The sequence below is a fragment of the Salvelinus alpinus genome, chromosome 37 (genome assembly GCF_045679555.1).
Source record: "Salvelinus alpinus chromosome 37, SLU_Salpinus.1, whole genome shotgun sequence".
Lineage (NCBI taxonomy): Eukaryota > Metazoa > Chordata > Actinopteri > Salmoniformes > Salmonidae > Salvelinus > Salvelinus alpinus.
This window is the reverse complement of record NC_092122.1, coordinates 4,109,017-4,118,958: the sequence shown is the minus strand read 5'-3', so window position 1 is coordinate 4,118,958 and position 9,942 is coordinate 4,109,017. Positions and strand designations below refer to the sequence as shown.

General features: G+C 45.4%; 1 protein-coding gene across 2 annotated transcripts in view; it reads right to left on the bottom strand.

Moving 5' to 3' along the window:
• The window catches only part of LOC139565803 (synapsin-3-like), a 128,107-nt gene that overhangs the window by 64,545 nt on the left and 53,620 nt on the right, over positions 1–9,942 (bottom strand). For both annotated transcript variants that reach the window (XM_071386384.1, XM_071386383.1), the window contains exons 5-6: positions 889–1,045; positions 258–347 (exon numbers count right to left, since the gene is read on the bottom strand). In XM_071386384.1, the coding sequence (XP_071242485.1) occupies positions 258–347; positions 889–1,045 (247 nt within the window). The remainder of the gene's footprint in view (positions 1–257; positions 348–888; positions 1,046–9,942) is intronic.

Genomic DNA, 9,942 nt, shown 5'->3' with positions numbered 1-9,942 from the left:
ACTAATCAGCTTGAAGGTTTGCACGTGACGCCATAGGAAATAATTTGACCCAACCCCTAACATTCTCACTGTTTCCCGCTTTTGCCCTTGTGACACTTGTCCACCCCAAATTAGACAAGTGTCACAAGGGCAAAAATCAAGATTATCTGAAAACATACAGAGTTCATTCATTCCGAGTGCTGTGTCTATATGAATATGGTAACGCAGTAAAGAGGAACACGCATTATAAACAAACAGTGTGTCAGGAAGTCGCTCACCATCTGTGTGTGGTTGGGGTAGAAGGTCTGTTCGTTCAGTGGGAACTTCTCTGCGCCCAGGGAGTGGTAGAGCTTAATCATGTGGGAAAACTGCAAGCAGAAACAAAACACGAGACGACACCATTCTATAGTAGTTACTGTATATAGAAGGCAGGATAGAAAGTGTCTTATACTACATCTGTAGTTATCTGGGCGGAAAAACTGACACCTTGAAAGCTGAATCCAGCACTATCCATTCAAAAAAAAAATTATGTAGAAACTTTGACCTTTAACACATCCAGAAATTGTGAGGTATGTTCTTCAAGGTCAGTTCCGGAATGTTTTGTCTACTACCGCCAACATGTTCTAAAGACTGGGTTTAAAAGACTGTAGCCATGGTACAAATGTAACTTGGCCCGGCTCCAGCTCCAGCACACCTTGCCTGGCCACCTCTGCTGTTAAAACAGGGTGAATAATAACGGGTCTTACTGGAGGCCCCTGGTCTCTGTTTCAGAAACAGGTGTTATGGCTCCTTTTAATAACCCAAATAAATCAGTCTGCGGCGGGCCGCTAAGGGCCTCTTTATGTGGGGTAAGATGGGGGGTGATGGAGGGAGGAAAGGAGGTAAGGAGGCAGGTTATGGATCACGCACCACCCAGGGTTTGCTGCAAAAGTTGTAGATGGAGAGCAGGGAGTTGATGCTGGCGACTCCCCCGTATTGAAGGCCAATCACCAGGCTCCTGAAGTCTTCGCCCGGAGTCATGCTGTAGGCATGCTGGCGAATCAGGACAAAGTCTGGCTTGAAGGATCTGGAGAAAGACGAAACAAAGTGGGACATGAGATAACGGAAACCAACAACATTCTTCTTTGCTGATGTCAAGGTAAAGTATAAGTAAAGGCACATTCTACCACCTTGACTTTCACATCATCTGCTTCGCCAAAACATTGATACAAACGGGAAGAAAACATCTGTACCACTGGGCACACACTAATTGAATTAACGTTTCCACGTCATTTCAATAAAACTACGTTGAACCTACGTGGGATAGATGTTAAATTGACGTCTGTGTTCTGTGGCGTGTGCCTCATGGACTGCTGATGACACTACATTACACTGTGAAGACAGCCCAACTGTTGCCAGTAGGGCATTTTAGAGACCTGGATATTTGTTACAAATGTATCTTTAGCATATATATTACATTACAAAGATTGGTGCAGGCATACTGTATTTCATTACTGACTTTGTCACTCAAGTTCCAGACCTCAAGCAGTCGAACTACAACAACAGCAGCCATCGTAGAGCCTTTCCAAAGTCCAACATAGCAGCTGTAACTGCTCAGGGCCCAGACCGATAGTATCTGTCACCGCATTAACACGTTAAGATTACAGGCAGCTCACTATTTACAAGGAGGAAAAAAGCTCCATTATTCAAAGGCCGTAGGAGGAGGGCGAACAAAGGAACGCTGGTCAGAGTCAGAGAAGCTAATCTTTTTGGACCATCTATCCAATTAACGCAGCCTAATCCCTCTCATTACAAACTGTTCTGGGAACAGGGCCAAGTAACCCATCAGGGACCCGGGAGGATTGTATCACATCTTGCTACGATTAAGATAAAGAGGGAGAAAATTCCACTCTTTAACTGAAGGCAGGTATGCAGGGATATGTCTCCAAAGGTTAATTCAGCTTAGATTCAGGTAGGTTGGCTATCTTCGATGGATCTGTGCTGGCTGGACTGAGGGATGTAAATTAAGTTCTCTTTCAAATGGCTGTTAACTGTTCTGAATGCTCTGATTGTAATTTACAGTTTGGTGAATGGTACCATTTTGATGCATTTGTCTGAATTCATTGCTTCAGCCTGACAAGTCCATGAGCTGTTGAAAGTTATTTCCAATGGACTTTAGCCATTCTCAATGAATCAATGTCTAGCCCCGTCGCGGACCAGGATGTCTTGCTCCCAGATAGACTAAACAACTTCTTTGCTCGCTTTGAGGACAATACAGTGCCACTGACACGGCCCGCTACCAAAACCTGCAGACCCTCCTTCACTGCAGCCGACGTGAGTAAAATATTTAAACGTGTTAACCCTCGCAAGGCTGCAGGCCCAGACGGCATCCCCAGCCGCGTCCTCAGCGCATGCGCAGACCAGCTGGCTGGGTCTCGACCCCGCCCTGTGCAACTGGGTACTGGACTTCCTGACGGGCCGTCCCCAGGTGGTGAGGGTATGTAACAACATCTCCACCCCGCTGATCCTCAACACTGGGGCCCCACAAGGGTGCGTTCTGAGCCCTCTCCTGTACTCCCTGTTCACCCACGACTGCGTGGCCATGCACGCCTCCAACTCACTCATCAAGTTTGCAGACGACACTACAGTGGTTGGCTTGATTACCAACAACGACGAGACGGCCTACAGGGAGGAGGTTGGTGTCAGGAACTTGAGTGTGGTGTCAGGAAAATAACCTCTCACTCAACAAAACAAAGGAGATGATCGTGGACTTCAGGAAACAGCAGAGGGAGCACCCCCCTATCCACATCGACGGGACAGTAGTGGAGAGGGTAGAAAGTTTTAAGTTCCTCGGCGTACACATCACGGACAAACTGAATTGGTCCACCCACACAGACAGCGTGGTGAAGAATTGTTAGGTTAGATTACTCGTTGGTTATTACTGCATTGTCGGAACTAGAAGCACAAGCATTTCGCTACACTCGCATTAACATCTGCTAACCATGTGTATGTGACAAATACAATTTGATTTGATTTAGAAACCTCTGGCAAAGGTACTAGGTGTTGATTGAGTTGAGATTGGTATATTTACATTTTTGTCATTTATGAGTGCATACATTTTTATACTTTTCCCCCATGGGAATCAAACCCACAACCCTGGCAATGCAAGCACTATGCTCTACCAACTGAGCCACACGCGCTGTAACCATATTGTCTCCAATACTATCATTCACCCTCTGTCACACACACACACACCCACCCACCCACCTCTGGGCTGCAGAAGAGCCATCTGGTGCAGCTTGTGGACTGAGACAGTAGCCAGACTCACACTCTCTCGCGCACACACACAGTCACATGCACACACTTGGAGCCATGGAAGTGTTGCTTATGTAAGACAGCCGACCTGAGGCACAACTCAGGACTCAGTGAGAGCTGTCGTGGTCACGGCGACACGAAGGCTACAGTTGCTCTCTTTAAAAGTGTTGTTGTGCTCACTGCTCAGCCAAGGTGGCACTGGACCAAGGGCTCACTGCACACTGCTCAGCCACAGTAGTGGCACTGGACCAAGGGCCGATCTATTTCTGCATCGGTTTATTGAGGGACAGACTGATACAAACCTCGCTCATACCACGTCGAAGTGCCCACATCACCTGCACTGGTACCTGACGCACCAGGTTTGTTGTTTTGATATAACTTCACTTTGAAGGGCACAAGAGTGTACAAGAACCATAAAGCGTCAATAACGGCTTATGTGAGCAGCCACAGGCGTATGCTGCATGCACCTATCTGTACAACCTATTTACTGCTCATCATTAACATAGAAGTGCAAGGTGTGATCATGCGATTATTTTTAGCCAGGCAACAGTTAATAGCAGCATTGCCCTATAAAGCTACAGCATTAACACGCTTATTCCAGCCATTAACTTTGTTATCAGAATCCTAAATCGGAGTCCTTCTGCCCGAGTAATGCTCCCTGTGGGTTCTGGCTCACGTCAAAGCTGTGTATCAAATGTATTTTGTGCTTTACAATGCCAATCGCTCAGGCCCAATGGTGATCGCTTCACTGCCAATATGCTAATGCTCCTTTTAAATTGTTCATCAGTGCAATAAAAGGGATGCTTAATGGGGACGGAGATGATGATGCCGAGATGTGAGGTAGGGATGTCCTGTATTTATGTGGAATTGAAGGTTCTGCTTTGTAATAGCCAAATGGAATTGGGTTCCTTAGGGAGAGAGGGTGAGCAGAGTGGGAGCTATAAACACAACAGATAGGGCACACACACACACACACACACACACACACACACACACACACACACACACACACACACACACACACACACACACACACACACACACACACACACACACACACACACACACACACACACACACACACACACACACACACACACACACACACACACACACACACTTGTATTTATTAGGGATCCCCACTCTTCCTGGGGTCCAAACATATTAAAGCACTTACATTACACAAAAAACAAAATATAAAACAGTACATCATTTAACATTATTACACCACTACATATCTACAATACAAAATGTTTAATACCACCAACAAAATCACAATGTGTGCGTATGCATGTGTCTGTACCTTTGTGTGTGTCTCTTCACAGTCCCCGCTGTTCCATAAGGTATATTCTTACCTGTTTAAAAAAAAATCTGATTCTACTGTTTTCATCAGTTACCTGATGTGGAATAGAGTTCCATGTAGTCATGGCTCTACTCTATGTAGTACTGTGCACCTGTGTGCAAGTATTTTAAACAGACACCTCGGTACATTCAGCTTGTCAACACCTCATACAAAAACAAGTCGTGATGAAGTAAATCCACTTTGAGCCATGAGAGATTGACATGCATGTCATTAATGTTAGCTCTCCGTGTACTTTTAAGAGCCAGCCGTGCTGCCCTGTTCTGAGCCGACTGCAAAGTCCCTCTTTGTTGCACCTGACCACACTACTGAACAGTAGTCTAGGGCCTGTAGGACTTGCCTTGTTGATAGTGTTGTTAAGAAGGCAGAGCAGCGCACATGAGTCCATGCCATAGTCACTACTACTGGGCGTCTTGCTGGTGCATGTTCAGAGTTTGTTAGAGTTCAGTTGGCGTTGATGGTAACCATGGCAACTGCCTTAAATTGCAGCAAACTGTGGGACAGGATTTATTGGAACATTTGCATTAATGAACTTGGCTTCCGTAATTGGGTTTTCAGTGTAGATGCCGTTTCTGTGTTGGTGCTGTGTTGAATCAGGGAGCAGATTGTCCCCATGTGTGCAGTCAGTGCTACTGGGGAAGGGAGGTAGGATATTATCATCGTGATAAACAATCACATTTGTGGCTATGGCTGTTTTCAGACCTTGAAGCATGTCAGGGGAGGGAGACAACCAGTCAAACACGACAATCGCCTGCCATTCTATTCTCTAAGTAAATTTCTCTTCCACATCTTTGACCTTTTCATCGACTCCTCTGGGAGATCTATTCTGAATTGCATTGCATGTACATTTATCCTTGTAATGCCCTCTTGCCAGCCTCAAAGGTCTGCTGGTAGAGTAATCTCCATCCAATCTGTCTGACTCAGGTTGATAAGGGTAATACGGTTCAACCTCACAAAGTGTTCCACAAAGGTTACACGTGTTGACTCCAGCGCATTGCTCAGAACAAGAGGACATTGTGTCATTGTGCACCCGTTTGGTCTAGTCTCTAAGGGACAGCTATCACCACACACCAAGCCCAGACCAGCTTTGATGAATGATGGGAGAGTGAGTGAAAGAGAAACCAAGAGAGAGAGAGGGGGTATGAGAGAGAGGAAGAGCGAGAGAGAGAGAGAGAGAGAGAGAGAGAGAGAGAGAGAGAGAGAGCGTACCTACAGAAAGTGAACACCCCAAGCCCAGCTTTGAAGAATGGATGGAGAATGATGGGAAAGGGAGAGTGAGATAAAGTGAGAGAGAGTCTTGCAATTGCCTCCACATTTCAATGGTTATATTTTGGCAAGGCTTCTTTGAAGCAAAGTAAGACAGACATTCCTCATTATTCGAAGTAAAGTAAAACATTCAGGATTCAAACATTTATACTGCCTCAAACTCACATTGTAAAGTGGTTGGTGTTGCGTTGATAGCCTGCCTACCGTTGACTTGAGCCTATGTACTCGAATGGCGGTTGCGAGTTGAGATTGAGAAATAAAAATAGCTCTTTTTAAACGTAGCCATCAAAAAACCAGTTAACACGTGATTGCATTTAGAATTGTAATTTTTGGATGGACGGAGAAGGATGGGAAAGGGGCGAGAGAAAGAGAGAGGAGTAATAAAAAGAAAAGAAAAAACAGAGATGATAACACATTTCATTATGTTCAAATTAAAGAGATGCTCCATTACTTTTGTAGACTTTTTAGACAGTAGTTCTGAAAGTAGCACTCACAAACTAAAAGTGGTACCCGAAAATGGTGTACTGCGTCACATACGTATTTACCGATACGTGCACCACATCATTGCTCTCTCTCTCTCTCAACTACATTGGAGAACGTTGGGCAGGTCTCTTGCTAGCTGTCGCTCAAATGTGAGGGGCTGAAGCTCATTGGCTAGAACTCGTGGGGGGGAAATGTTGAGAAAATAGTGCAGCACAGCTTCAAGAAAACAGTCGCTTTCAAACTTGGGATTTCATGGCTAATTTAGGTAAGGCATTCATTCTGCTCATAGATCATAGATTATGCATGTATGAACTACACGTTGACACATCCAAAGCAGGAGGTTTAAAAAATACTTTCTTCGTCGCCAAAGTACCGGAGCATGTCTTTAATAACCACAAAGAAAAATAACGAAGTGAGGGACAGAGAAAGAGAGAGAATGAGTCCAGTAAAATATGCATTTGGGAGAGGAACACGTTATGGACCACTTGAACTATTCTGAGCAACTAGGGGAAGCGGTCGTACTGTAGCTAGCAGTCACAGTCACGATCCCAGACCCAGCGCCACCAGGCAGGCCTGGCTGCAGCTCAGGACCATGATGGGCGGTGGCGCAGTCATGCGGTAGAGCCTGCCAGTAAAGACCACTGCTCTGGCCACGGTCCAGTGAGGAATGCATGCAGAGCTCCTAAGGAGCACCAAGGGTCAGAGAAATGGTGAATACCATGGCTAGACAACATAAGACATGCACTGAGTGTACGAAACATTAGAAACACCTGCTCTTTCAAATCAGCATACAGTCCATTCAGAAAGTATTCAGACCCCTTGACTTTGCCACATTTAGTTAGGTTACAGACTTGTTCTAAAATGTATGAATTTTTTCCCCCCTCATCATTCCTCATAATTTTTGATAATTTATTTTAAAAAATACAAAACGGAAAAATCACATTTACATAAGTATTCAGACCCTTTACTCAGAACTTTGTTGAAGCACCTTTGACATCGAGTCTTCTTGGGTATGACGCTACAAGCTAGGCACACCTGTATTTGGGGAGTTTCTCCCACCCTTCTCTGCAGACCCTCTCAAGCTCTGTCAGGTTGGATGGGGAGCGTTGCTGCACAGCTATTTTCTGGTCTCTCCAGAGATGTTCGATTGGGTTCAAGTCTGGGCTCTGGCTGGGCCACTCAATGACATTCAGAGACTTGTTCCGAAGGCACTCCTGCATTGTCTTGGATGTGTGCTTAGGGTCGTTGTCCTGTTGGAAGGTGAACCTTTGCCCCAGTCTGTGGTCCTGAGCTCTCTGGAGCAGGTTCTCATCAAAGATCTCTGTACTTTGCTCTGTTTATCTTTGCCTCGATCCTGACTAGTCTCCCAGTCCCTGCCGCTGAAAAACATTCCCACAGCATGATGCTGCCACCACCATGATTCACCGTAGGGATAGTGCCAGGATTCCTCCAAACGTGACGCTTGGCATTCACGCCAAAGAGTTCAATCTTTGTTTCCTCATAACAGAGAATTGCGTTTCTCATGGTCAGTGTCTTTAGGTGCCTTTTGGCAAACTCCAAGTGGGATGTCATGTGCCTTTAAGTGAGGAGTGGCTTCCGTCTGGCCACTCTACCATAAAAACCTGATTGGTGGAGTGATGCAGAGATGGTTGTCCTTCTGGAAGGTTCTCCCATCTCCACAGAGGAACTCTGGAGCTCTGTCAGAGTGACCATCGGGTTCTTGGTCACCTCCTTGTCCAAGGCCCTTCTCCCGATTGCTCAGTTTGTCCGGCCGGCCAGCTCTAGGAAGAGTCTTGGTGGTTCCAAACTTCTTCCATTTAAGAATGACGGAGGCCACTGTGTTCTTGGGGACCTTCAATGCTGCAGAAATGTTTTGGTACCCTTCCCCAGATCTGTGCCTCGACACAATCCTGTCTTGGATCTCTACGGACAATTCCGTCGACCTCATGGCTTGGTTTTAGCTCTGACATGCACTGTCAACTGTAGGACCTTATATAGACAGGTGTGTGCCTTTCCAAATCATATCCAATCAATAGAATTTGCCACAGGTGGACTCCAATCAAGTTGTAGAAATCTCAATGATGATCAATTGAAACAGTAAGCACCTGAGCTCAATTTCGAGTCTCATAGCAAAGGGTCTGAATACTTTTTTTTCTTATATACAGTTGCAAAAAAATCTAAAAACCTGTATTTGCTTTTCATTATGGGGTATTGTGTGCAGATTTATTTAATCCATTTCAGAATAAGGCTGCAACGTAACAAAATGTGGAAAAAGTCAAGGGGTCTGAATACTTTCTGAAGGCACTGTAGTTTAACTGTAGGTTAAACAAGGATTTGTAAGCCTTCAGACAATTGAGACATAGATTCTGTATGTGCACCATTCGGAAGGTGAATGGGAAAGACAAGATTTAAATGCCTTTGAACAGGGTATGCAAGCAGGTGCCAGGTGCCACGGTTTGACTGTGCCAAGAACTGCAAAGCTACTGGGTGTTCAACAACAGTTTCTCGTGTGACAAGGAATGGTCCACCACCCAAAAGACATCCAGCCAACTGGGCCAGCATCCTTGAGGAACGCTTCCGACACCTTGTAGGGCCCATGCCCCAACAAATTGAGGATGTTCTGAGGGCAAATGTGGGGTGTAACTCAATATTAGGAAAGTGTTCCTAATGTTTTGTTCACTCAGTGTAGTGGGTAAGATACATAGTTAATTCAAGCAGAAAATGTGATATTCGATCTACATGACAGACGGATTACGATGTGTCTTGCAGCTAAATGGTGATTGCGCGGCGGTGGCGGATTCTGATACGAAGACGAGTCCCTCAAGAGCACTAACACTGTTAATATGAAAAGCATCAGATGCGAATCGCGGGGCAGGAGCGCGGCAGTGATAGAGCACTAGTAAATGACCTATGGCAGAAATGGAAATTTGTGTTATGAGTTAGAGTGGTTTAGAGGGACCATTTGTATTCATGAAAACATTATAGAAATTGGCATCAGGCCTCATTCTGAGCTGTATAGTATTTGTATTAAAGCCTGGTGGTGCTTTCGGGGGAAAACCATCCTCAGGTTTGTTAAGCTCATGCCTGACTTCAGCGTGTCTGTCTGTGAGATGGATTGATTTTCTCTGTTATAAGGTAAACCCGTCTGAGGTATTAGGTCTGATTGAAGTACAGTAGCAAGGGTCTAGCGGAAACAAGGTGATTCAATTGTGTGTGTGCCTGCGTGTGCGTGCGCGTGACATGTCTGTGTCTCAATTCTGGGGGTCGATTTAGTGTACATTTATGAGGGACACGCTACTTTACATGTGTGTGAACCTGTGTGTATACAGTGTGTATAGAGTGAGTGAGTGTGTGTTTAGGCCGACATGAAACCTCTGCGTGGTTGGGCTTAGTTCAGTAATATCCACCTGAGGTAGTTTAAGGAGAGCCAGGCCCCGTCACACTACAGTATGTGTGCCTCAGGACTCAGACGCACAACCCTGTCTGGCTGTGTAGGGCTGGTTATGGGATAGATTATTAGAAAAGAATAACAGACAAGTATCTGCTAATGCAATCTCCCT